The sequence below is a fragment of the Zootoca vivipara genome, chromosome 15 (genome assembly GCF_963506605.1).
Source record: "Zootoca vivipara chromosome 15, rZooViv1.1, whole genome shotgun sequence".
Classification (NCBI taxonomy): Eukaryota; Metazoa; Chordata; class Lepidosauria; order Squamata; family Lacertidae; genus Zootoca; species Zootoca vivipara.
This window is the reverse complement of record NC_083290.1, coordinates 26014378-26042362: the sequence shown is the minus strand read 5'-3', so window position 1 is coordinate 26042362 and position 27985 is coordinate 26014378. Positions and strand designations below refer to the sequence as shown.

At 47.2% G+C, this 27985-nt stretch overlaps 1 protein-coding gene across 2 annotated transcripts; it reads left to right on the top strand.

Moving 5' to 3' along the window:
- On the top strand, positions 1 to 27985 carry ALG9 (ALG9 alpha-1,2-mannosyltransferase). 2 transcript variants are annotated; one of them, XM_060283052.1, is made up of 15 exons: positions 1 to 289; positions 2121 to 2259; positions 2573 to 2707; positions 3367 to 3437; positions 4471 to 4559; positions 5991 to 6126; positions 7122 to 7209; positions 7828 to 7933; positions 11380 to 11502; positions 14478 to 14632; positions 15295 to 15424; positions 16367 to 16514; positions 18836 to 18965; positions 19444 to 19574; positions 23851 to 27985. In XM_060283052.1, the coding sequence occupies exons 1-15, from the start codon at positions 174 to 176 to the stop codon at positions 23867 to 23869; spliced, it is 1716 nt and encodes a 571-aa protein (XP_060139035.1). In that variant the 5' UTR covers positions 1 to 173; the 3' UTR covers positions 23870 to 27985. The 2 variants fall into 2 exon arrangements, with proteins under 2 accessions (XP_060139035.1, XP_034995070.2); XM_035139179.2 differs by lacking the exon at positions 23851 to 27985 and adding an exon at positions 23506 to 23705.

Here is a 27985-nt window from a genome sequence, read left to right as displayed (position 1 = left end):
GAGAGACGTTTTCCTAGCGGCCGCCGGTGCCCCAGCAGAGAAAGAGACTGCGCTTGCGCGTGTCTGTTTGCCCGGACCCATCATGGCGGCCGCCACCTTCACCTCTGACGTGTCCCTCTCCTGACTGCCGGGAGGAGCTTGCTGGCGAGGCCGTTCTCCTGCCCACACTCGGCATGGCGGCCAAGGGGCCCCGGCAGCGGCCTCGAGGGGGAGGTGGGGATGCGGCGGCTGCCGCTTCCCGCCAGCGAGAAGAAGCGCCCCCGCCGGCCACTGAGGAGACCAAAGCAGAGTAGGTGGCAGATAAAGGGGTGGGGTGAGCGAGGAGGATATGGGGAGACTGCCATTAGGGGGTGACTTGGAGGGACAGATAGACTTTATAGGGGGGAGGGTTGCCTAAGGTAAATGGGTTCCCCTCGAAGAATTTGAGGGAGGATCAAATAGGGGAGTCTCCTTTCGAGATGGGCTCGTGGGGGGTGGGTCCTGTGGTGCCTGAATTATAAGGGCCTTCCTGACTTTTTAATTTTTATTTTATGGGGGGCATTGGGCTGAAGGAATCTTCCTTAAGAGTCGGGCTCAAAGGGTCATGAGCTGTGGGGGCTTTGGAAGTGGAATTTATGGAATTCTCTTTTTGTTTTGGTTGTTGGGTGATTTTCAAAATTTGGAAATTTCAAAATTTGGAAAAAGTAAATTTGAAAATTTGAAGAAGAAAAAGGAAGTGGAGCAGGGGTGGGAGACTCTTGACTGGTTTCAGGCTTTGTAAAATGCTGTGTTGCATCATGGATATTATAAGCCATGTTGAGGTAGGGATTGCTGCTTGGGAGTAGGGCTCCCACATAAAAAAAATGCACCTCTCAGAATTGAGTAACTCCCTCCCTTGAATATCTGTCCGCCACTGTCATATTGTACATACATAAACTAACACATCCCTCAATCCAGTAAGAGCAATGAAGCAGAGTTGAGGACATTGGCCAAAGGATAAAGGTAAAGTGACCCAGTCGCAGACGATTTTGGGGTTGCGGCACTCATCTCACTTTACTGGCCGAGGGAGCCGGTGTACAGCTTCCGGGTCATGTGGCCAGTATGACTAAGCTGCTTCTGGCGAACCAGAGCAGCGCATGGGAACGCCATTTACCTTCCCGCCAGAGCGGTACCTATTTATCTACTTGCACTTTGACGTGCTTTCGAACTGCTAGGTTGGCAGGAGCAGGGACCGAACAATGGAAGCTCACCCCGTCGCAGGGATTCGAATCGCCGACCTTCTGATCGGCAAGCCCTAGGCTCTGGTTTAACCTACAGTGGCACCCACGTCCCATTTGGCAAAAGGATAGAGTCTCCCTATTCTTTATACTATCTTCCTCACCCTATTCAGCTGCCTTCCTGCACTGCAAAAACAAGACAAAGCCACACATGGCCCATAACAGTGTCATATAAATAGGGTCAGTACTCACACACACACACACACACACAGAGAGAGAGAGAGAGAGAGAGAGAGAGAGAGAGAGAGAGAGAGAGAGAGAGCTTTGTGGGACTCCCCCCAACTCTATGGAGACTGCATCAAACCAATAGAATGTGTTGCTGTTCTCCCTGCATATAAATGGGATGTTTCATGGGGGATTCTGAAGCAGAGACACACACTTATTTCTCTCTCATGCCACAGGCTCCCATTTGGGGTGTGTGTGCATTCTTGTGCATAGTTTCTTGAACTGAAGGCAGGATGCTGCCTCAAGGCAAGAAACTAATGCAGATCTTGTTCCTGCCAGTAGCCATGCAAGTTGGTATTTAGAAAAGAACCTTTAGCAACCCTTGTGGTGGACATGACATCCCTTCTTGATTATAGGCCAACCAAAGTTTGGGCCGATCAGTATTTTGTCAGAAGAAGAATCAGCACTCACTGATCAATGTGCAAATCAGTGAGAATTGATCGACGATTGTCTCCACAGTGAGAATTTTTAGATGTATGCAGTATTTCTGGGTGTTTAAAAATGCTTCATTTTAAAATCTGGAATGATTCCCTGAGCACCCTTCCCTTCTCTCAGCTTCAGTCACCTTGCCAGTCTAATCCCCTCACCTTATCATCCACCCATGGGGCTAACACCTGTCTTTTTTTGGCTCTCCCCTAGGTCGTCTGGGAGCAAAGCAGGACATGTCTGGGCCCCTGAAGGATCTACAGCTTTCAAGTGTCTAATCTCAGCCAGGTTCTGTGCTGCACTGCTGAGTAACATCTCCGACTGCGATGAGACATTTAACTACTGGGAGCCTGTGAGTGGCGCTCGTGTCTGTAAAGTGCCTTTTTGGGGTGTGAAGGGGGTACATGTTCAACCCAAATCCTTAATCACTCCTGAATTCAGTAGTAGTGGTATCCAGGATATATATACCCTGTGGTTTGTTATGATGCAGGATCATGATCCTGCAGGTTCTTGTTTCCTAAGGGTGACACTGCAAATCCTTTGCTCTTCTTCTTAATCTTTTGCCCACAACTGGCTTAGCTTTTAGCATTGTGTGTGTGTGCACACATCTTACTTAAGCGAGAATTGGGACACCTTCTGACTTGATTTTGTAATACGTCCTACAGATGCACTACCTCGTTTATGGTAAAGGCTTCCAGACATGGGAATACTCTCCTGTCTATGCCATCCGCTCCTACGCGTACCTGTGGCTCCATGCCTTACCAGCCTTGTTCCATGCCAGAGTTCTGCAAACAAACAAGGTAATGTGCATACTTCAGGAGTCAGGAACCCCAGGCCCAGGGCCAAATGCAGCCTTTTCTCTCTGGCCCTTGCTATTCACCCAAGGCCACACACCCTCATCAGCCCTATGCCATACCCTCTTTGAATGTTTTTGTCTGTCTGGAATGTGTCACTGAACTCAACTAATGCCTCTTGATTGTGTGGAAACTAGCTTAGAGTACAAAGACATTGCTCCGTCCACCTCTGCCTCTGCCATCACCTACCACTAGTATGTGATGCCTAAAAAGTTGCTCAGGTGGCTGGGTAGCTCTCAGTCTGAAAAATATTCCTCCCCCCTCCCATGACATACCTTGACTTCATCTATGTGCTGGGTGCTCCATCCATGGCTCACCCAAGCTTCCCCTGTCCCTAGCATCCTTCCCTCCCTTCTGCTAACATGGACTCCTGTATCGTTGGTGCAGTGTGGGACACCCAGTTTGCACATTGTAACGGGTCTGCCCACAGTTTCCTGGAGTAGAAAACAGCCTAACATTCTGTTTGTTATGGTAATCAAATATCCCTTTCTTTTTCTGTTCGGGCAAGTCCATCTTGGTGTAAGCTCTGGCTTTATGGGGAGGCAAGGGTGTGTGGGTTTGACTCTTATGTCTGCAAGCATTATAATTGTAACTGTTCATCCTAGGTTCTCATCTTCTACTTCTTGCGCTGTCTTCTGGCCTTCCTGAGTTGTGTTTGCGAGCTTTACTTTTATAAGTGAGTACAGAAAGTGCTTTCTCTATTACCGTTGTGAATACTATGATCATTGACACAGCTGTCTATGAATGGGAATTTGTCAGTTCATCATATAAGAAATGTGCCTTGATAATTTCTAGTGTATCTTGTGCAAGTATATTTCTAGTGATCTTGGGCATGTTTTGCTATGTGCATATCTTACATTGTAAGCCACCTTAAGGATCTGATTCAGTTAGAAATCCTAAGAGCTGGAGCAATTTTGTAGGCTGGCCTAGGATATAAATCAGTATTAAACTGTCAGATGAGACAGTCTTACCATTGAGCTGCCATTCAATGAACCTGCTGCTTCTGGTATCCCTCAGCACACCAGTCTCAACTGGCATGTAGTTGGGAGACTCCAGCAAAAAGGCATAAGGGGGCAGAGGTGGTAGGGGTTGAATGGAGAAGTTCAGAAGACTTATTGAGAAGGAAATATAAAACCTGGTACTATGTATGCTGGTAGCTGGATTCATAGTGCAGAACTGGCCAGAGGTGATGTACTTTAGGGGTGCCCATAAACCGTTAACATCTAAAGCTATGTTGTATTCATCATTTATTTATTGTAAGATATTTATATACTACTTTTCTGGCAAACCTCACCAAGTGGTTAACATAAAAGTGTTAAAACAGTATGCATCAATTAAAACTACATAATTAAACAGCCAATACAAGCTACAAAGGGTGGGGAAGCTTTCTGCAAAATATATTTTCTTTCAGGGCAAGATGGCTGCTTTAGTTGAGGGAGACGCTACTTCGGCTGGAGCTAGTCTTTGGCCTGATTAGCCCAGTCCTGGGTCTTTCCCAGCCCAGACTCCTAAGCCCCCCTTTTAGTTGCATAAAACACACCTCTGCTCTGTCACTACGCTACGTGACCCGTCTGAAAACAGCTGCCTTATTCTTAGCCATGCCTTTGGTCCATGTTGTTGTCTGCTGTGCTCGCAAGTTCTTGGCTTTTACAGGTCATGGGACTTTTTGTGCACTGGAACTGCACTTATTTTCCCTTCTACTTCTCCAGGGCCGTGTGTAAGAAATTTGGGTTGCATGTGAGTCGTCTCATGCTGGCTTTCTTGGTACTCAGCACTGGGATGTTCTGCTCAGCGGCTGGTGAGTTAAGAAGTGAATTGCTTGAGGGTTAGGAACCAATTTCATATTGACTTTTGATGGGCAAGGATATTCTCCTGCAGAGTTTGCATTTTTGGGTAGAGATGGGTAAGAGGTTGCACGAGAGGTGGAAATTATATGGTCTGTATAGAAAAATCTTTCCTCCTCTCTCTTTCCAGTATGCCGTTTGAATGATTCACCTAACATTCACATATACCAGAGCTTTCAAAACTGTGTCGCAACACATTAGTGTGTCGGCTGCAGTTTGTAGGTGTGTTGTGTGAACACTTCCCGCACTCCTCCCAGGCCTGGATAGGGATTAGTTTAATCTCTGGCTTTCTAGTAAAACTGAATTACCATGTTGTGAAATGATGCATGTCTAAAAAGTGTGTCACCATTATGAAAAGATTCAGGTAGGTAGCCGTGTTAGTCTGACGCAGTCGAAATGAATAATAATAATAATAATAATAATAATTTGTCCAGTAGCACCTTATAGACCAGCTAAGTTTGTTCTGGTATAAGCTTTAGTGTGCATGCAAACGAAAGCTTATACCAGAACAAACTTAGTTGGTCTATAAGGTGCAACTGTACAATATTTTTTTTATTATTTATTTCGAGCAACATGAAAAGTTTGGAAAGTTGTGGCATATGCTTTTCAATCTTTTCTTCATACCAATGGGGGCTAGAAACTTGTAACAAAAATAAATCCTGAGATGTTCAGGATTCTGAAAAGGACATTGGATTTCGCACTAGGTAGTCTAGGTAGTCAGTGCAGACTTTTGTGCATCCAGATTCTGTGGAATTAGCAATACATAAGGACTGTTTCTGGTTTTAAGATCAGTATAATCAGAACATGAAAGGCATTCACTTTGCTTACTGAAAGAGTCCTCACTATTTGTTGGAGAACTTCGCCTGGATCCTCAGGTGTAACTGGAGTAAGGGACTTGCCTTGCTCCCGAGCCCCCTGCATCTTGGCATAAAAAGAGACCATCTGTTGCAGAATATTTCCAGAGATGGAGAATGTGCCTCCAGTTAGCAAGAGGTTGTTTAAGGAGCACCTTTTCCAGCAGAAGGATTCCAAGGGTTATGTTGGTTCATGTGTAACCTCAAGCACTCCCACGCCTGCCAATCTGCCTTACATTGTGTACAGCCCCTGATCCATCTAGCCTAGTACTTGCAGCAACCTGGGCAGAGAGGGTTCTTTCCCCTCTTTTCCAATCTGATAGTTTTAACTGGCCCTGGAACCTTCTGCACTCAAAGCAGATGCTCTCCCATTGAGCTATAGCTCCTTTCCTATGTCACATGTTCTTAGGTTTGTGCTGAGAAAATCTGCTGACAAGGAGTCCTGAAATGACCCGAAGACATCTGGGGGGCTCTGACTGCTTTCTGCTTTCTCCCAGACCCTGATTCCTTTTTGCTTCTTTTGCTTTTCAGCCTTCCTCCCCAGCAGCTTCTGCATGTACAGCACAGTAATAGCAATGACAGGGTGGTACATGGATAAAATCTCTCTGGCGGTCCTGGGCGTGGCTGCAGGAGCCATTGTGGGCTGGCCTTTCAGTGCAGCACTTGGGTAAGCAAAAGGGAGTGGGGAACGTGGAAGCATTCAGGGACAGGTAGCTCTAGGTGGGCCCTAGATGTCTCTCCAAGACTGATCAGTTCCACTATTGTCCTCAGCTTCTTATAGCTCTGTGCGCAGGGCTGCAATGTTTGACTTGCTTGGGATTGTAGCTGTACAATTGTTGTTCCTTGAAGAAGTGTTAATGTTGTGTTTTGGAACCTGGTTGTTTTGAATTCCATTCAGCTGCTGCGACACTCACTCAGCTATTGAAAACTCTTTAATTAACTTCCTAGGCCTCATGGTGGTTAGAGGAAAGTTTCAGAAATATGTGGGAGGTACCATCAAAATGAACAAGAGCTTCCATTAGTTAAGAGTAAAACTGGAAGCATTTGGCTATTATTGCAACTGGAATTGTTCAAGTTAAGAAATTATATCACCATGTAATTTGTAAAATTCTGAGCAGAGAACTTTGCATACTGCCATCACAAGTGATACCTTAAGACACTGCTATTCAGGCACTAAGTACCGTAGGTTTCTGTAGCAGTAGTGCTTCCCTAGAAAAGAGAGAGGAGGGATAACAGGTAGCTCTTATCCTGCTATGTTCACCATGGAAAGGAGATTCCCTCTGTTACTCCAAAAAGATTGCTCTAACTTACCTCTCTCCACTCTTTGCACTCCTCCCTTTTTTGTCCTGTATTTCCAAAGTTATCCAGCCAAATCGCTTCAAACTATGTTTTTCTATTTCTGTTCCTTTTGCTGCTCTGTGTTCCAGTGCTATTTATCTATTCCCATGATTCATAAATGTCACTCCCTACTCCCTCTGCTTAGAAAAAAAATGAATTCCTTTGCATCCTTGATTAATTTAGAAACAGGATTATATTCAAAGGTGGGGCTCCACATGGTTGGTTTTGGGGGGCTTGGAGAGGGGAGTGTGGAAGGGTCAACAGATAAATGTTTTTAAACATCCAAGTTGAGATGGGAATATTTTTGGCATCTCCTTTTGCCAGGCTTCCTATTGCCCTGGACTTCCTCATCCTGAAAAGAAGGTGGAGAAGCTTCCTGAGGTGGTTTCTGGTCGCACTAGTAGTATTTCTGGTGAGTTTCCCAAGTTATTTGTGGAGAAATAACTCAGAGGGGAGTGTGGTATAATGGGAACTGAGTGCCAGGTTTTTCCAAAGGGGTTACTGAGGAGGAGGGGTCTCTTTCGCGGTTCTTGCGCTTCTGATCCCCCACTCTTCCTTCCAAAGGAGTATTCTGCTCAGTGAAGTCATGTGGGTATATCCCATTGTTTTCTGCATGGCTTTCTGGACAGGAAGGTATTTTCTCTGGCTAAAAGAGGCACCCTGGGAAGGAGCAGTTATGTTCATGTCTCCTCCCATATTGTGGCATCTTCACAGTATGTGTTTCCAGCAAGTCTCCCTTGACAGCAGTACAGTAGATAATGCTGTTGGCTGTGGGAGGGCAACATACACTGCAATGCCCTTACATCATGGTAGAAGTGATAACTATGGCATTTGGGGGGGGTGTATATACACTTGATGGGAGGATTCTATGTTCAGTGTCAGCCTTGCATCTGCCGCAACCTGTAGTTCTTCTGCCCTAAGTTCTGGTCAGCACCGCTGTTTCACTTGGTTTCCCAAATGTGGGAAATGCAAGTGCTGTCCTGGAATTGAGACAATCTAGAAACAGCTGTGTTCTTCTTGTTGAATGAAGGTGCCCCTGGTGGCTGTTGACAGTTATCATTATGGGAAGCTTGTGATTACTCCTCTCAACATTGTCTTGTACAACGTCTTCACGCCACACGGACCAGATCTTTATGGTGAGTCCACACCTGTAGGACATACGTAAATGTTTTGGGGCGCTTAGCAAAAGCTAAGGTGTGCACAGTTTTGTGGGTTGTTCCCAGAGCTGGCCCTGTTTGCAGAGCTTCCTCTAACAGCCATGCATTGAAACACTTGGGTCGTTCAGGCCCCAGCAGCCTCTCTGAAGGAGCAAACCTCTTAGGTTCAATGTTGCTTTACTCAAGTCCTTAAAATCGCAGCTACTTCAAGCAGACTGCATGAGTCGCTGATACAGTCTTGCTGCCTCTGAGGGATCAAAGGACATCTGAACTTGCTCTTAGTTTGGCACTTCTTAACTTAATCTGAAGCATAAGAAGAGATGCTTTACCTTGGTAAAGAGGTGCACCACCTGCAGACTTGAAATGGGATTTCTGCCATGCAGACAGCTGGTCTCATTGAAATGTACAGCGGGAGGCAGGCAGTATGTAGTTATGGGAATTTGTGGACTAGGGGTTTGGGTGAGTCTAACCTCTGAAACTGCTGGTGAATAAGTCCAAAATGAGGACATTTATGCAGTGGGTTGGGAAGCAAATTTAGTTTCCTGTGAGATGTTTCAGCTGAGTTGGTTACAGCCTTCATTTATTCCTTTATAAGGACCTGTCTTACATTGGAGTCATACTTTTTGGGTTCAGCTAGCTCCATACTGGTTACTCTGTACTGACAGTGGTTATCCCAGGTCTTGAAGGTGTTCCTCAGACCCTTGAATGGGAGGCAATGATGTATGTAAGACTGCAGCTTCTGGCTCTGTGGCTGAGGCTGTAACAGCAGCTTGATCTTTGTCCTTGTGTGAGTCCTTCATCCCTGCACAATGATTCCAGACACACATCACTGCTGGACCTCGGAGCCTCTTTTCTCTGTCACTGTATTGAGCCTGACCTTTACACATTTCATGCATGAGCATGAGCTGGCTCTGCTGTCCTCGGGGGACCAGTGAATTCTGAAGTGTCTTACCCAGAATGACGCTTATGTAACATCTTCATGCTAATGAGAGAGCTGCTTTAATACTGTCTCGCCTAGAAACACGATGAAGAGCAGAATGTCGTGTGCGTTTAGACAGTGTCACCGAGGCACACACCCAAGGATGACTCAAGGTCGGATGTGTGTCTGGATGGATTTTGTTTGTTTGTTCAGATTCCGTGTTTGTCTCATCCATCTGGGTTCAATGCTCAGGCATGGAATCTGGCATTTTTATTTTTGTTTTTAAAAAGCAAGTTTCTAGATCTCATGGCTGCTGCTAAATGTTTGAAAGGAGAAACAAAAGAAGGCTTGAAAGAGGACTTCTGATGGTCAGAAAAAAGCACTCTTTTCCTTTTCCTGTAATTATTCCTCAGGGCTGGAATTTATATTTGGCACCCAGGCTGTGAAAAATGCAACACCAGCACCTTGGAATTTGGGGTATGCTGCTGTCATCTGTTCTTGCTGCCCATAAACCTCATCACCATGCTCTTGTTTTGATCCAGTACATGCAACCCCTTATTATCCACTGTCACCTTGCAGAATCCTGAACTGGTTGAATGCATCATACTTTCTACTTCCAAGTAAAGATTAAAGGGTTTTAGCCAGTGCTAGTCCTACTCAGATTAGACATGGCTAACATAGGCCCAAGGTGGATCAGATATAAATTTTGAAGAGAAGCAGAAACATAGCAATTGACAGAGGAGAGGAAAATGGAGACAAGGAAGTAAGAGAAGAATGTAATATTGGGTTTAGTTTCAGGAAGCAATGAGGACTAAAGTGAGTGTGACCTTGGCTCTTGGCATAACTGGAGTGCTTCTTAGCTTCCATGCTTTGATGCTGCTTGATGATCCACCTAGCAGTGGCAATGCTCTTACCTTGTGCTAGAACAGTATTGGGTAACGTGGTGACTATATTGGCCCAAAACAACAAGCCCCACTCTAAAGATACAAAAGCTCATAGCAACTTGCTACTGAAGAAGCCCCCCAGGAGACGAAAGCAAGGCAAAGACACGCAATGTCATCCTTTTTACTTTTGTCTCTACTAGGCGGCAGGAGGTACAGGCCTCTGTTCCTAGAGAAGGTTCACCCACAAGTTCAGAAACCCCCACAAATAGATGATTGTCTTGCTGGCCCTTGGTCTGTTGGGGATCATGACTTCCCCAAATACACGTTAGCCTAGGAAGGGTGAAGAAAACCCCATTTTTCCTCCAACCTTCTGCACCTCTTTAAGGGGGGGGCTGCCCTTGTTCTTGAGAGAGCCATGGGTCTTAAAGGAGAAGAAGAGTTCGTCTGAAGCAATTCGGGAAGGTTGTCTGCTTCGCAGGGCTGTCTGCAGCCAGCTGCTGGATGAATCGTTCTAAATAGAGGTGGAACTGCGATGTCTTTTGTTCCTTGCGTGCTTTTTATAGCTCCACTACGCAATGCAGCGTTACCCCAGAACTATTCTAATCCCTTGAATCTCCTGTGCCTCCGCCAAGCCTTCTAAATTGGGAAAACACCTTTGCTAAAGAATTAAAGGGGTGGAGGAGGAAAAAGAAGAACTGTTCATTCTTTGCCATGGTGGGTGGGGGGAAGGTCAGTTGCCTTGGAATTGCTGAGGGCCCCAAGAGCAAGGCAGCCTTTTCCCTTTCTGCATGACTCTGTGTGACAGCCTTCCCCAAACTAGTGCCCTCCAGATGTTTTGAAGAACAACTTCCATCAGCCCCAACCGGCATGGCTGTTGCAGTTTAAAGCATCCAGAGGGCACCATGTTGGGGAAGGCTGATATGTGAAGAAAAAGGAGCAATGATAAATAACTACGGCCAGCATGTTACAGCATGTTCCTGGTCTGAGGGAAAAATAAATAATATTTGGACTCTTGCTAGATACCATACCTGGTTGAAATTTGCAGATTGCCAGTTGTCATTTCAGGTGTTGCTGAGCAAGGAGCCTGTGTTTACTATGGGTTCCCCACCCCCTTAAAAGTGAGCTGCAGTTCATCCCTGCTCTCTTGACAAACATCTCTGTTCGATATAAATGTTCACACCTGAACGTTACATTTACATCTTAGGTGAACACTTAAAACAAGCAAATAAGTGAGGAGCTTTAAAAATAAAAAGTGTGAGGAGGATATAATGGCTATTGGTTTTGATGGCTATAGAAAGCCGCCAATTCTAGAGGCAGTATATCTTGAAATAATGGGTGCTGGGGAGGAACCATGGGGGAAAGTTGTGGCATTCAGGCCCAGCATGTGGGATTCCCAGAGGCATCTGCTGGGCCTTTTGGCTAGAGGGCTGCTCTTTATGTTCTGGAGAGGCCTGAGGAATTGCTGGGTCCAGAACTTTGCTATTGCCCTGGAGAGTCTCTGTCTCAAGTGATAGGCCCTGACTGCAGAAGGGCATCACGAACCCTCTTCAGGAGTCTGTATGGAAATATTACACCTTTGCAAACCCCCCCCCCATTTTCTCTTCCCTCTCTGCCTTCATTAGGTACAGAGCCCTGGTCTTTTTACTTCATAAATGGCTTTCTGAACTTCAACGTGGCCTTTGTGCTGGCACTCCTGGCCTTACCCCTGACCTCCCTCATGGAAAGCCTGCTGCAGAAATTTCACGGTGAGTGCTGCGGGGTGTTTTTGGGAGCTCAGCTGGAAGCTACGGTATGATTGTCAGGCGACCGCTTGCTTGCGAGTGCAACTTCATTTGGTGGAATTGGCCAAATCCGTCCTGACTGCATGTGTTCAGAGCAGCCACAGAAGGGCAGGGCAGTCAGGGAACCTCAGGTGAAATTTCGAGAGCAGAGAACCTGCTATTACCCGCCACAAAAAAATCAAAGTAGGATTCTAGCCCTTACGACCACCAGAAAAGCATTAGGAGTTCTAGGTGGCTTTTGGTGGAATCCTGGAAGTCCAAGTGGAGCTTGAGCAGGACTTTCCAATGGCTGGGGAGCAGGAACTTTGGTGCCTGCCTGCAACTCCTTGTATCCTCTTTTCTAGCTAGTGCTGGTGGCTGTTTCTCATCTTGGAAGCTTTTGTTCAATTTAAAAGCAGCATATAAGTACTTAACATGAATAAAGAGTGTGCCTTGCATATGCAACCTCGCTGCTTTCTGTTTTCTTCTCCCCCCCCCCCCTTTCTGAAGTTCTTGTTCCGTAAGTCAGTGGCTGTGTGCTATCACAGCCTTTAAAGCCCTAAATGGCCTCGGTCCAGTATACCTGAAGGAGCGTCTCCACCTCCAACGTTCTGCCCGGACACTGAGGTCCAGCACTGAGGGCCTTCTGGTGGTTCCCTCACTGCGAGAAGCCAAGTTGCAGGGAACTAGGCAGAGGGCCTTCTTGGTAGTGGCGCCCACCCTGTGGAACGCCCTCCCATCAGATGTCAAAGAGAAAAACAACTACCAGACTTTTAGTAGACCTCTGAAGGCAGCCCTCTTTAGGGAGGCTTTTAATGTTTAATAGATTACTGTATTTTATTTTTCTGTTGGAAGCTGCCCAGAGTGACTGGGGAAACCCAGCCAGATGGGCAGGCTATAAATAAATTATTTTATTATTATTATTATTATTATTATTATTATTATTATTATTATTATTATTTTAAAGCATCAAGCCTGCCTCCACAACCCCTGCCTGGTCCCCCACTGCCCTGACGCCTCAGAAATGTTTAGTTTATTTTTAATAATAATAATAATAATAATAATAATAATAAATAATTTCTTTGCTGGCTGCAGGCTTGATTATCCAGTATTTATAGAAGTTAAACAACTTGCAAATGGCAGCAGCCCAGCTTAGCCACAGGGCAGACACACAAGTTCCTTCTTTGCACATTTTAGTTTTGAAAAACACCACGAGGATAGAGGAACATGAAACACCCCCCAGCCTGGTCTTCCACGGGGGGGGGGGGGGGCTGGCTTCACTCTGCTGTGGCCCAATGTATTTATTTGTTACTAGCGTCCCTGGAGGTCTCTGATGTGAGTGAATTGTTAAAAGTGGGAGCATATACTCAGGATCTCTAAACAGTTAAGGCGTAACTTGTTCCTGCTAGGTGTTTCTGAGAAGGCTCACATCCTTAACGGCACAAGGAGTGCTATTCTGGATCAGACCAAGCTCTGAAAAACTCCAGCATTCTTTGTTTCGAAACAAACAGACAAACAAAAATCCCAGGAACCAGTGGGGCACTGGGGAGGGGGGTGTCTGCCAGATACTGACCAGTGGTGCACTGGTGGGCTGTGTTTATCTTTCTGTCTTGCCCATCTCTGAAATGAAGGCTTGTACTTCCAGGGCTGTCCACTAGAGTGCACTAAGCGCTCACATTCTGCAGAGGGCGCCGCATGCACTGTGGGAAACATGAAGGCCTCTTGCCAGCCAAGCCCAGTGGTGGAGGCTGCTGTAACTACCCATTTCATGCCCTTCTGCTTAGCAGATTGTGTCCTGAAGCGGCGGGGGGCGGGGCGGGGGGGGTCCCTTTGTGAAATGCTGTGCAATCCTGATTTGCTTTAACACCCCAAGCTTTTCCTTTTGGGGGCAATTCAGGTTTTTTTGACATATATTGAGCTTCTTCTGCAGCCCTTGCAAATTGGAGTAATTGCTGTTACTTCCAAATAAATGACTTCCTGCTTCATTCGAGGGGAGACAAGGGAGGTGGTGCCTTGGTTTTGTTTCCCTTAGAGAGAGAGAGAGAATGTGCGTTCAGAGTTCTTGCTGTTCTCTGTTGCTGCCCTAACAAAGTGTTGGAGGTTTTAGAAGTGCCCGCCCCTAAGCAAGCACATTTTTCTTTCAACATCTTAGGCGCCTTAGAATTCCCCTTTGGATGAACTTCTACAACACCTAGCAGGTAGCTGGTAAATCAAAGACTGTTCTCGTTTTTCCTATCGCTCTGCTTATAAGCCTGGGGGGAAAGTATTTATTTGTGAAATTTGAGGTATGTGCATTAATCATATACCTTTGCCCAAGATCGGGTGGCTTTGAGATGTATTTAGTAGCTGTGCACCAGGCGCTTTCACTGGCACTGAGGAGAAATGGTAGAAGCCCCTGTACCTATGCTGCTCAGGGTTCACATCGGAGCTCCATAAAGCTGGGTCATGCCTAATGATAAGGATGCAAGAGTGCCATTGCTAGATTAGACCAAGGGTTTCCTTAGCCCAGTTTTCTGTTTCTAGCAGCAGCCAGATGGATGCTCACAAGCAGAGCATGAAGGAGTGATCCTCTCCTGCCACTGATGGCCTTCAGAGTCAGAGTGCCTTCATGTGTGACTGTGTATACCTCTAAAGCACATTCAAAGTACATTATTTCCCTAAAAGAATTATGGGCACCCTCCCAGAGTTACAATTCCCAGCAATCCTTAACAAATTACATTTCCCAGAATTCTTTGAGGGAGAAAAACATCCATCAAATGTGCTTTAAAGGCATGGTGTGTACGCAGCCTATGAAGGCCACATCAGATTTCCCCACCCAAAAGCCCAACAGAGAGCTGAAATAAACAGCAAAGAGCTGCATTCCAAGATAAGGGTGTGGTGGGGTCCTGATCCAAATGCCTTGGTTGTCCTTGAGCCTCTCCCATCCCGGAGCTAACCCTTTTTCTCTCTCTCTCTTCCAGTTCAGAATCTGGGACGGCCTTACTGGCTGACGCTTTCTCCCATGTACATCTGGATCCTGATTTTCTTCAGCCAGCCTCACAAAGAAGAGAGGTTTCTGTATCCCATCTATCCCCTCATTTGCCTATGTGGTGCTGTAGGACTCTCTGCCCTTCAGGTGCGTTTAGGGATGGCAATGGCTGAGTGTGGGTGCAGGTGGAGAGGGCCTACACCTAAGCAAATCCATGTTCACGCTAGGTGGGTTCCCCTTCACCGCATTGCTCTGAGCCACCAATTTGACGTATGAGCTTTCCATGTAGCCTTGAGAGTTGGCATGAAGCAATAGTAAAAGAGAGAGAGAGATTGGCAAGAATCTGTGCTATCCAGGAACACACAAGGAGCCTTTTTCTTCCTGTGCTCCCAGCTGCACACAGGAGTCCTGGGCTGGGAGCTCACAAAGTTGGTCTGGGGTTGTGCCAAAAAAAAGCATAAAGGTGGGCAGCTGGCACCAAAGTAGGTCCACACTGCTGTCTCCCACTGATGCTCCAGTGCGGCCTTTGCCAACCCATTACCCTCCAGATGTTTTGAGCCACAACTCCTTCAGCCCCAGTGGCCAGGGATGATGGCAGCATCTGGAGAGCGCCAGCTGCACCATCCCATTCCATTTTGTATTTCCCGAACTTGTGCAGAAATATAATCTTATGGTAAGGCTGTTAGAGGCTTCTTTGCAGCAGCCACCCTCTTCCTCCACTGGGTTATTGAAATGAGCTCTATTCCCCCCTCCCCTTGTTGTAGTGTAAATGACGTTCATATTTTGCTTTTCTCTCTCCCTTTCCTTAGAAATGTTACCACTTCATATTTCAACGTTACCGCCTGGAGCACTACACGGTCTCTTCAAACTGGCTGGCCCTGGGGACCATCTTTGTCTTTGGGCTCCTGTCCTTGTCGCGCTCCGTAGCTTTGTTCAGAGGTTGGTTCTGGAGAGGCTGCCCTGCTGCTTATTAGTCACAGTCGGACAAACAAACACCGTAATGCATTTCAGGGGTAGCTTACTCCTCCCTTATCCAGAAACCATGGAGCAGGAGACACCTGACCATCAGCATGCCATCTGCGGAGAATGGCATTCTTGGTAGCTGAATCACAACTTTGGAATTCCCATTTGCCAAAGTCTGAGCCTAGCCATCTTTTGGGAGTCTTTCAGGCCTTTTGGTCTGTGCTGGTGGTTAATATTGGTGGTAGCCATGGGATTTTAGCAACTCCAACTCTTTTGATTCTTTCTCTCCTGCCCCTTTTGCTTCTCTCCTGATTTAAGGATACTGTATGCTAGCCAGAGCCTTTGGGATTTAATGTAAATCCTTCAGATGTGTTCTGAAATTGGGTAGCTAACCTAGGATGCTTAGCAAAGCACATGCAGGAGCCCCTTTTGAAGTTAAGAGGCCTTATCATAAGAGCTGGTGTGGCACAGTGGCTAAGAAACTGAGGAAGTCCCTGGTTTAGATATTGTCTCTGGCATTTCAAGTAAGACTGGGAGAGTCATGACTTCTGACTGAATGCTGGAGAGCCACTGCTGGTCGGAGCCTGTTGGACTCCGACTCCCATCAGCCCCAGTCATCATGACCAATGGTCAGAGATGCTAGGTGGTGTAGTCCAATATTTGGAGTTCCAGGGGTTTTCTATCCCTGGTAGATAAGATTCTGAGCTATATGGGTCGGTGACTTGGCTCCTTACAAGGCACTTTCCAAAGTGTAAATTTCCAGTTCTCTTTGGTGAGTGCAAGAGAAGGGCATTTTCTCAGTTCATCATAGCTCAGGAAAGCTCATGCTGACTTGAAGGGGTTCCTAAAATGGTTTAGGCACAAAGGCACAGCCAAATCTTATTCCTTTTTTTCACTTGCAGTGTCTCTTCCTCTTAGGTTATCATGGGCCCCTTGACCTGTACCCAGAATTTCACAGAATCGCCACTGATCCCACAATCCACACTGTGCCAGAGGGGAGGCCGGTTCACGTTTGTGTGGGGAAGGAATGGCACCGTTTTCCCAGCAGCTTCCTCCTGCCAGATAAGTAAGTCAAGACACAAACAGGGTTTATCCCACAAGGATGCAGGTGCTGTTCATCACCATAGATAACCAATTTGTGCATAGACCAGGAGTAAATGCTTGGGTGCACTGGTGTCCATGCCAGCTGCTCACATTGTCAGCCTTCCAGGTAATCACTTATGCCCCGTCTTCCTCCCAAAGCGCATGAGGTGGCTTATACAAAATTAATGCAGCACAAGATAAAAGCAAAACCTAAAAACATGTTGCCTAGAAACAAAAACAAACTACCAGTAACTAGCCAAACCAGCAGCAGTTAAAAACAAACAAGCAGCAGTTTCCCCTCTGAATACCAGGTGCTGGGAATCGCAGGAGGGGAGAATGCTGCTGCTATGGTCATGTCTTGCTTGAGAGCTTCCCATGGGGATCTGGTTGGTCACTGGACTAGATGGGCCTTTGTCCTAATCCAGCAGAGCTCTTTTTACATTCTCAGTTTTCAAAGTAGATCACACAGCAACAGAAGACTGAGGACCATGGAACAATGTCCTCCTCTGGCTCCCAGGTTTACCAGCTTTTAACTAAGGTTCCCTCTTAACCAAGATTTGAAACCAGGATCTGCAGATGTTTTCCATAGTTTGAGAGAGAACCTCACTAGCAGCTGCAATGGCCAAGTTCCCCAGGCTCACTGATGGTGATGAGAACTGGGTTGCTTTTGGCCACTGCAGGAATCAAAGGAAGGTGTTTAGGCCGGTAAGATGGAGAGAGGACCTGGACAGTGTGACCTAAACACTGGGAAGTGTTGTGTTGTGTTGAGGTTGCAATTTTGATGTGTTTTTGGTTTATTAACAGGTTTAATTTTTTTAATATTTAATTTTTAAAAAAAACTAATATATTTCTTGCTCAATTCTTTTTGTAACCCGCTTTGAACATGTTTGTTTGTTTGTTTACAATCAAGCAGTAAATAAATTGATGAAACAAATAATTTTACAGGACTGCAGCAAAAAAAAAAAGAGCAGAATGTGGAATTAGGAGCAGAATTCAGTTTCCTATAAAACCTACTTCAGGATTTTAAAAACCCCACAAAGCAAGGTTTCTAGGCCTCATGGCTGCCGATAATACAAAGGGGACAGGAGCTTCTGTGAGCTCCTTGCTCCTCCCCTCATCTGCATCCATTATGCAAACAATTGCAGAAAATGACTTTTCAAAAGATGAGACATGATTCAAATTTGCTCAGGTAGTGCAGATGGCCAAATCCAGCTCCTACAGTAATGCACTTTGGTTTGGCTGAGGGCAGAATTTTAAGCAGGATTTTTTTTGGCTGGGTGTGTTTGTGTGTGCTACTGATTAGCACAGCTTTGCATTTAGCTTTTCACGGTGACACTGATGCTCACGTCAGGCTGCGCTTATGCCTGCCTCTTCAGCTTCAAACCGAGGCAGCTTTGGCTGCACAGACGTTACTGTAGCTGTAAATTCAAGGGTTTAATAACCTAACGGTACCTAGACCATAATGCGCCAGATGGATATCTCCCCCACACACACCTTTAAAAAAAGAGAGAAAGAGAATGAGGCATTAAATCCCAACACCGTCACAAGGGATTGATGATTAAGAGGAACAAAACTCGCCCAAGACTACGTCAAAACTGCTGCAGCGTTGCAAGAGCCGGGATTAGCTCTGGCCTTGCCAGTGATTAGGGCCCAGGCAGCAGCCGAGGGCTGTGTTCTTGGAGTCACTGGAGCATGCGTTAAGGAGTATCAAGGACAAAAAGGCTGTCTGGATCTCCTGCCCCACTGAAGCACCTTCTGCTAGGGTTGCTCTAGCCCTGTTGCAGCAGATGGGCTCCGAATGATACCTGAACGGCAAACTTTCTTGGCACTTGTAGGTAAAATGTGAATTTAGCAAGGCTTTGTACCTACAGGAGCCTGTTTGTTTCCCCTTTTTCCTGACTCGGGGGCCTTTGTTCTCTTTGCACTCTCAGGAGTGCTGCACGTTTCCCCCTCTCCCTGCCCCCGTCCAATGGCCTGTCACAACTGTAGCATTCCATTTCCCCATGGTCTGCAGCCCTCTGATGAGGGAAGCCCCTAGAATTTGTAATATGAAGAGCAGTTAATGGGACTGTGAACATGCACACACACACCCCACTCCCAAATCCTGGTTCACCCACAAAGGAATCACAGGCACGTCCACATCCTGTGGCCGGCAGATTACAGTGAGTTGCTCTGTAGCGGACAGCTGGCAACCCCAAGCTGTGTTCGCAGCCTTTGCCCTGCTGGGTTATTGCTGCGGTGTTTTGCTTGCAAGTTAAAAGCCCACAGGGTGTAATATCACCTCCTCCCTCTTACTCCCTGCAGTTGGCAGCTTCAGTTCATTCCGTCAGAGTTCAGGGGCCAGTTGCCAAAACCATTTGCCAAGGGACCAATGGCCACTCGCATCATTCCAACAGACATGAACGACCAAAACCAGGAAGAGCCATCCAGATACGTAAGTGGCATCTTCTCTCTCTCTCTCTCTCTCTCTCCTTGGACAGGACACGCTTGCTGTGCCCAATGGGAAACAACACTCTCAATTTCTTTCTCTCGGAGCAGAACTTCTCTTCGGCATGTGGGGGATTCCTGCATACCTGTTTAAACATAAGCAGCCATAGCCACTGCATTTGGACAAAGCTGTTTCCATGAAAAGTGCCTGGACCCCCAAGTATTAAAAAAAACCACACATGTAACTTTTGACACCAAGTTGTTACAGGATGCAAGCAGAATAGATACACCCAGGTCCTAAAAACATAAACTCTTCTGCACAGTACAACCTGTGCCCCAAATGTGTATATGTGAGACAGCTGTAATGCAGAAAAGCATCCCAATTGTTGTTCCTGTACTGATGAGACAGGCAAGGAGCCCTGATGCTGTGTGAGCTGTCCCTGCATAGATGGGAACCAACCCAAAATGTCCTCTCTCCCTTCCAGTTTGACATTTACAAATGCCATTACCTGGTGGATTTAGACACTGCAACCGAAGCACCCAGGGAGCCACGGTATGCAGCCAACAGAGAAGAATGGATCAGTATTGCTTACAAGCCTTTCCTGGATAGTTCAAGGTAAGATGCTGAAAAGCACAAGGGGGAAAGGAGGGCTATGGGGGGCATATTCTGCTTAGTTAGGGACCTCTGCAAAACTCAATTAGGGAACTTGCATCTTTTGGGGAGGGGGGATGGAAAAGTTGTTACCTGAAAAAGGGAGCTGTGTGTGTGTGCGTGTGCGTGCGTGCGTGTGCGCTTAACCTGCACAGGCAAACTGCACCTGCTCTGCACTGCTGGTGGATTTTCAGTAAAGTTTCCTTTTGGGATGACTTGTCCCAGGGTGTGAGTCATGCTAGAGGTCAAGAAGGAAGGAATTTCCCCCCCAGCAGGGAGGACTGTTGGCAGCCAGCAACACTCTTCTTCCTTCCTTCCTTCCCCCCTTTCCCTTGCAAGTGAGTTGTGGACTGCTAAAAGGGTTACTGAGGTGTGAAGTTAATCACATCCCCTCACTTCTAAATTTGCATTTCCCCTGTGTCATCCTCTTCCTCCTCTCAGCAACTGTTCTGGCTGCAGTTTTGCTCCCAAGTCTACTGGTTTCAGGGGTGCTCACCTTTCAGGGAAGATCTGCCAGCCTCATGAGACATTGAGGGTGGGATTTCGGGTCCCATGCAATCCACTTCCTCTTCCTCTTCCAGCCTCACCTTGACAGCTGCGACATGTCTGGCTCCTCAGAAGTGTTCACCAGCTGTCTGGCTTCCCCAGCACTCCCCACGCTTTTCTGTTTATATATTTTAAAAGATAAGAGCATGATTGAGAATTGTTTTTTAAAAAAAAAAAAAAAAAGCTTGATGAGTGGGTGGATGGGAAGCCAGCTCTGCGAGAATTTCCCCAAGGAAGGTGGCAGTGGGAGATGTGTTAATAGGTTACCAGCAGCTTGCTGGAGTATCTCAATTGGCAGCTTGGGGGGTGGGGGTGGCAGGAGGAGGTGCAGCTGACTGTGCTGGCGACCCAGAGAGGCAGCATTCAAAGCAGCTGCTTCCATCCTTGGCCACTTTTGCCAATACTGAATCTGAAGAAATTACTTTGTGTTAAATATTCCATAGCTTGTGCAGCTTGGCAATAATTCTGTGTGTGGAGATGAAGTGGTATTTTTCACTGTGGTTTGGCTTATGCACTTGCAAAACATACTGTATAGAAATGCATTGACAGCGAGACAAATATCTCTGGTGCTTTAGTTTCTGAAAAGGACGATATCTGAGTTTAAGTCTGCCCTCCTCACCTTGGGGAAATCCTTTCCTCAAATGTCAGATGTGTTTGTTCTGCAGTACATGTTCTGCACACGCTCAGAGGAAGTGTCACTTTCATTATTTTATATGTTCCAAAGGAAAAGGGGGGGGGCTTAAAAACTGAAAAGTTACTGGGGCTCAGTCCTGGCATAAGTTTAATCTCTAAATAGTCTAAGCAGCAAGCATTGAATTGAAACCCTGAGCCCTTTCCACTCCTTCCTTTTTATGGGAACCTGGTGGAAGACCCTCCATTGACTTGCCTGTAGCAGTGACAGCTGGTTACTGCTTGCTCCTGGTTCAGAGGGAGGAAGAGCGAGAGCCGGGGGCATGCTGGATTTTGGCAGCCTCTAGATCTGGCAGCTGCTCCATCGATCCAAACATAGCGGTTCCAAAAAGAGAGAGTGGCGGGTGTGCGCAGGGGAATGGATCTGTTAATAGCTATTGGCTGTTTTCAGAGACTGGAATTTGACCGAGGAGATGGAGGGAGGGAGAGGGGAGGTCACATGGCTGCTTGCAAACGGACTCGAACCTCTGGCTGGCTGCCCCTCTCTCAGCCCGGCTGACCTCCACTGCAGCGCAGCCAGCTGCCTAACCCCTGAACCCTCAAGGGGAGAATGTGGGCTAACAACTGTCTGTTTCTCTGCCGCCCTTTGTGGTCTCCAGGCACTGTGTAAATCAAAAACCACCAGGCTGACCATGACCACTGCTCAGTGTTCTCAGGGAATTTCTACATGGGTGGGCCTTACGTTTAGCTGCTCCTGCTGCATTCTGTACCTGAGAGTGCCATGATTCTGCACTTGAAACTATTTGTGTAAATGTAGTAATATAGCAGCAGGGCTGTAGCTGAGATACGGGTTTTCAAGAAACATATTTTGGCTTGGAGGCTGGGGTAGGAGGGACCAGTGCACAAACGCAGGAGAGCCAGTGGGGGCTGCTGCACTGGGCTGCCACTCTGAGCCCGCTTGCCTGACGAGTGCGTTTTATCTTTCTCACAACGACTGTTCCTCTTCTCTGGGAAACTGAATGACCCTGGCTGCTCGATTCATGCTTGCTGAACCAGAGGCTTCTGGGACACAAAGAGTCCCCCATTGACGTCAGCCAGTGCCGTGGTAACTCTCAGTTGGCTCTGATAAATGGTGCTGCTAATTGAATTAGAGAGCACTCAGAGCCATCGACTAATTATGCTACTCAGGCAGCAGCTTTGTCTGGGTCCATTTAATTCTGCATTGGCTGAGCGCTCCAGTTCTGGGGGAAGAAAGGGCAGGGTGGATTAGGGATCCCAGCTGAGGCAGCAAAGGCATGTGCCAGCACTTTTAAACCAAGGAGACCCTTCCCCATTCCCCACCAGCTGCCTCAGCACTTCCCCACCCCCTCAAGCATACAATAAGCGACCAGGGGCTTTAAGCAGGCCAGTCCTCCCTGTCAAAATTTCTGTTTTGTTCCCCTTTCCCTATAAGTGATGTTCAACTGCCCTTAATGTTCTAATTTTCCCCTGCATATCTAGGGAGTCTTAGAAACCCTCACTCTCTCTGTGGGTAGGCCTGTTTTGGTGGCTACCCACCACCAAGTTTGACCGAGGAGATGGAGGGAGGGAGAGGGGAGGTCACATGGCTGCTTGCAAACGGACTCGAACCTCTGGCTGGCTGCCCCTCTCTCAGCCCGGCTGACCTCCACTGCAGCGCAGCCAGCTGCCTAACCCCTGAACCCTCAAGGGGAGAATGTGGGCTAACAACTGTCTGTTTCTCTGCCGCCCTTTGTGGTCTCCAGGCACTGTGTAAATCAAAAACCACCAGGCTGACCATGACCACTGCTCAGTGTTCTCAGGGAATTTCTACATGGGTGGGCCTTACGTTTAGCTGCTCCTGCTGCATTCTGTACCTGAGAGTGCCATGATTCTGCACTTGAAACTATTTGTGTAAATGTAGTAATATAGCAGCAGGGCTGTAGCTGAGATACGGGTTTTCAAGAAACATATTTTGGCTTGGAGGCTGGGGTAGGAGGGACCAGTGCACAAACGCAGGAGAGCCAGTGGGGGCTGCTGCACTGGGCTGCCACTCTGAGCCCGCTTGCCTGACGAGTGCGTTTTATCTTTCTCACAACGACTGTTCCTCTTCTCTGGGAAACTGAATGACCCTGGCTGCTCGATTCATGCTTGCTGAACCAGAGGCTTCTGGGACACAAAGAGTCCCCCATTGACGTCAGCCAGTGCCGTGGTAACTCTCAGTTGGCTCTGATAAATGGTGCTGCTAATTGAATTAGAGAGCACTCAGAGCCATCGACTAATTATGCTACTCAGGCAGCAGCTTTGTCTGGGTCCATTTAATTCTGCATTGGCTGAGCGCTCCAGTTCTGGGGGAAGAAAGGGCAGGGTGGATTAGGGATCCCAGCTGAGGCAGCAAAGGCATGTGCCAGCACTTTTAAACCAAGGAGACCCTTCCCCATTCCCCACCAGCTGCCTCAGCACTTCCCCACCCCCTCAAGCATACAATAAGCGACCAGGGGCTTTAAGCAGGCCAGTCCTCCCTGTCAAAATTTCTGTTTTGTTCCCCTTTCCCTATAAGTGATGTTCAACTGCCCTTAATGTTCTAATTTTCCCCTGCATATCTAGGGAGTCTTAGAAACCCTCACTCTCTCTGTGGGTAGGCCTGTTTTGGTGGCTACCCACCACCAAGTTTGCTATTAATAGCTAGCAATGTGTGTGTCGTACATTTCATTTTTCCCAGGTCCTCAAAGTTCTTTCGGGCCTTCTACATCCCCTTCCTGTCCCACCAGCACACAACGTACATGAACTATACCATCCTGAAGCCTCGGCGCTTCAAGCAAGCCAGGAAGAAAGCTGGAGGCTAGTTCGAGCCTCTGGGGATCCAACGAGAACCAGCTGAAGACGCTGGCTCCTGCTTCAGGTGTCTCAATCCCACCTGCCCACTCCCATTATTTGTAAGAGTGGCAGTGGCTGTGGTGGGTGGGTGGGGAAATGTTTGTGAAGGTTTCCCTTTTTTGGCTGGCTGTGTTGCAATATTATTGACCACCTGATCTGCCATTGTTTGGGGGCTCTGCTTCGCTTTCAGATACTCCTGGAAAGTATGAGCAAGGCGTCATCTTGCTGTGGAGTCAACAGGAGCAAAAATCTTGGTTTGTGCGAAAGTTTATCAAGTTTCTGGCTGAAAGGTAGCCTGGGGCTGCTGTGGGTCTTTCAGTATTTTCCCTCCACCACAGAACATCTCGCCAACCCTGGAGAGAAGTTTTTTTTTGGGGGGGTGTATGTGTGTGTTTTATAAGAGGCCTTTTGGAGAGAGAAAACAGCCTCACCAGCAGGAATGCACAACACTCCCTGGTGGGTCTTCAGGGGAAAAGGCCCTCCTTGACTCAGATGGAGCAGAAATAACTTGCACTTTTGAGAACTGTGACTCTGTTAATTACATAATTTAGTGAAGCATTGACTTGTGCGTGAGTGGGTTTTTATTTTTAAAAAACCTCCATTGTCTGTCTTGTCAGCTGCTGCCAAAACACAGGGGTTTGTGTAGGGTGTTTTTTTTTTTTAAGTTTCCTTTTCTCCCCTCTACGTTCTAGCTTCTTTGTGAAATGTCTGGCTTTGTAATGTTTCCAAATTTACCAAAGTGCAGAAGGGAGCTCTCCTCCTCACTGCACACCTTTAGCTGTGGAATACAGTGGCTTCTCATTCAGTCTGCACTATATGTACTGTGAAACTGTTTCATTAGTGATTAAAAATTATGCTTGTACCTCTCCAAATGCAGTTTTAGGTATGGAAGGAAAGTGTGTGTGTTGGTCTCTTTCTGTCTTTCGTGCACTCAAAGCTCCAGTCTAACTGCATCATCCACAGTCTCAAAAGTAGATGAGAAAAGTGCTGACATGTGAGAGCAGCAGGTGATTTATTTCGTGATGGGAAGGCCAAGGTCTCCCTTCTGAGGCTAGAGCTGACATTTTAAGCACCCAATGAGACTATCCTGCACCATGTACAGCTAATGTATCTAGCCGGGGGCCCTGAAGAAGTGGGAGGCAGCAGTTGATTTTTCACCCTAAACTTGTGCATGTTAAAAAATTACAAAACAAGTTATTCTGAAGAAACATTTGAGGAAGCCAGTCCCAAAAGCAAATGAGTTGATTTTGGTCACTTAACCTTGTTCACCTGAATTGTAAGGAAGGGAACGCAGCCACTAAGTCTTTACACAAAAGATAACATAACTCAATATTTCACGTGGGAGCAGGGCTGCAGGCTGAAGATTCATTGCCATCAGGGTGGCCAGAGGTGGGACTGAACGAACATCTCCATCCCAAGACCAGGACAACAAACAGAGGTTGTGAATCTGGAAAACCAGCGCATCATCCTCACAGGAAGGGCAGGAGATGTGGCTGGGCAAAGCTGTGAAGAGGAGAAGAGAAAGGGTTGTGTCAGAAACAGACTTAAGGAGAGCTGCCAGCCTCTCCCGCCACAGCTGTTGGTCCCTATTTGGAAACAGCAGAGGCTGCCTGGGATCTACAGTGTGGTCTGATTCAGATGGTGATTTTTTTTCTTTAACATACTTTAAATACTGTACTTGCTGGTTGCCCTTTTGGTTCCTCTAAACAGCACTGGCTTCTCTCCTGCCCACACCCCAAAGCTGTGCTCTCCTGTGCCTTAAAACAGCTGTGCAAAAGGCAAAAAAAAAATTCAACCCTCCTTAACAGCTAGGAATATCTTGCTACACAAAGCAGGCTGCATAAAGGCATATCGTCCTTACCACAAGAGCTTTTGCACATTGGTGCAACCGTGCATGTGTGGCCTCTATCCCCATTTGCTCAGTGGGGCAAAGAAGAGGCTCACGTGTGCCTTGCTATGTACAGAAAGGCAGAGAGCAGCTGGGAGTTTTGTTAGTCACGATGTCTCGAGCTGATGTTCTGGAGACTGGAGCGACCCTTCCAGCTGGTTTATGCAATGCAGCATGAATCATGCCATCAACAAGCTCGGGGCCTATTATTAGATTAGGAAACTGCTGCCTCAATGCAAGATCTGCTCATAAAGATCAGTTATTTTTTGCCTCAGTTCTCAACTAGGGGATGCTGGCCAGAGAAAATAAGAGGATCTTTGCTGCTTAGGAATTCCTCTTCTCCTGCAGCTCAACTAACGTTTGACATTCAATCCAAAACTTGGTTGTTGCCTGAGTTTTAATATTTGTCACTATCAGGAACTTGCAGTAAAAACCTGACTTTGCATGCTTCAATTGAAGCTTGGGTGTACACACACACACACACCCAAGACTTCTGAGCGATCACAGTAATGACCAAATAATCCTTTTGCAGCTAAGACCTGGAACCAGTATTTCCTTCCTGCTAGTGGCCCAGGTCCACTGATATGAAGCTGACATTGACCCATTTAGTTTAGCATTGTCTACACCAGGGGTTGGCAAGGTTTACCTTGCTTGGGCTGGTTCACTCCACCGGAGACCCCTCTGGGCCGGATCGCGTGCGCGCCTGTGATTTCCGGCGTCTGCGCAGACGTGGTTTCCAGCGCCACGGAAACAAGTCCCCATGCTGCTCTGGTTTAGCGCTACGCATGAGGACTCGCCAAGCAGGCGGCTTGGTTCGTGGGCGGCTCAAGGGCCAGTTAAACGACCCCCCGTAGGCTGCTTGTTTCCCATGGGCCTTCGGTTGCCGACCCCTGGTCTACACTGACTAGCAGCAGCTCTCGAGGGTTTCAGGCAGGGTTACCTCTAGTGGAGGCTGCTCTGTTAGGGCTAAGAGGGCACAGCCCTACCTATCAGCTAGTCTGCACCTGCCTAGCTTTTTACTTACAAGCAATCAAGAGATGTCCTCTACCTGCCATCGGCTCTGGCTGCGCTGCCTGTTAGCTTTGTTTCTACCCTAATGGTCTCAATGGGCACCAACCACAACTGGTTCTCTCCTGACCCTACCTAGAGTTGGGAGGGACTGAACCAGGGCCTTCTGCATTCAAAACAGATGCTCTACCAATGATCTATGACCACATTTTCTACACCTTTTTTTTCACTGAGAGAAACCTGGTCACTGTAGGGCTGCCCGAAGGAGATCTTACTAAGAGAATCAGAAGTGTGTTTTACAATAGGGTGTATTCAGCCTAATGGGTGAAATATTATGTGTTCCCTTGGGGCTGCCTAATATTATCAAGCATAACAACAGAGCAGCTGCATCTGGATTACTTATCGAAGTGACAGACCCTGGAACACAAGCAGGGTGGGGTTTCTGGACCAGCACCAAATTCTGAGGAGGTTCCAGGTTGTCTCTACAGCATTTCACACACCGGTTACAATCTATTGTGCCTGCTAAGCTTGTGAGTCAGCATGGCAGGCATCAGCTTGTGGTGCAGGCATTATACCGCTCCAGCAGAGCTGTTGCCTCCCCCAAAATACCTACCTCCTGCTGCTCTATGGTTGCAGGATAATGTTCTCTCTCCTTGTGATGCAGCTTTTCAATCTCTCAAAAAAGTACCAAGATAACCCTCTTTGCTGGGTTGCATATACCCCCTGAGGCCAAGGGTGTGTGTCCAGGTTTTAATGTCACTTGTGGGGAAACACTCCCAACTGCATAGAAAACGTAATTCATCAAGAGAAAGCATTGGGTCCAAAGATTCGCCCTGTGGATTTCTTAAACTCAACAAAGAAAAGGCGAAGGCAGCAAAATAACACGCGAGAAAAGCTCACAGCTTCTGAAAAATGTGTTATCTTATGGATAATCCTTTCCCCTTGACCCCATTGCCTGACACTTTCCAAGAGCCACTATTTCTGTTGATTTGCAGAGGTGAAATCCCATCCCTCCCCTCATTGGGCTCATTAGGGGACAGAAGTAATCTGGAGTTGGGGAACTAGAAGGGCCAGCCCTAATATTGGGTAGAGGGAGGAAGCTGCCTCAGGCAACAAATGCGGAGGGTGGGTGGGAAGGAAGTGGTGGTACTGGAGGACAGAGCTATGTGGACCATGAGGTATGACAGGTGCTCTTCATCCTGCCTTCAGGTACAGCAGAGGATGTCAACATTGAAAAGCCACCTGCCAGTCTGTGCATGGAAGGGGTTGTGAGCAGTGGAGGCTGCTGCATTAGGGGAAAGGGGGCACTGCCCTCCAACCTGCCTGCCTTCGACCTACAAGAGCTCAGGGTGGCTCCACTTTCATTGGCTCTGGCGGCACCTACTGTTTGTCTCCCTGCCTTCCACCCTACAGGCGTGAAATGCACAAT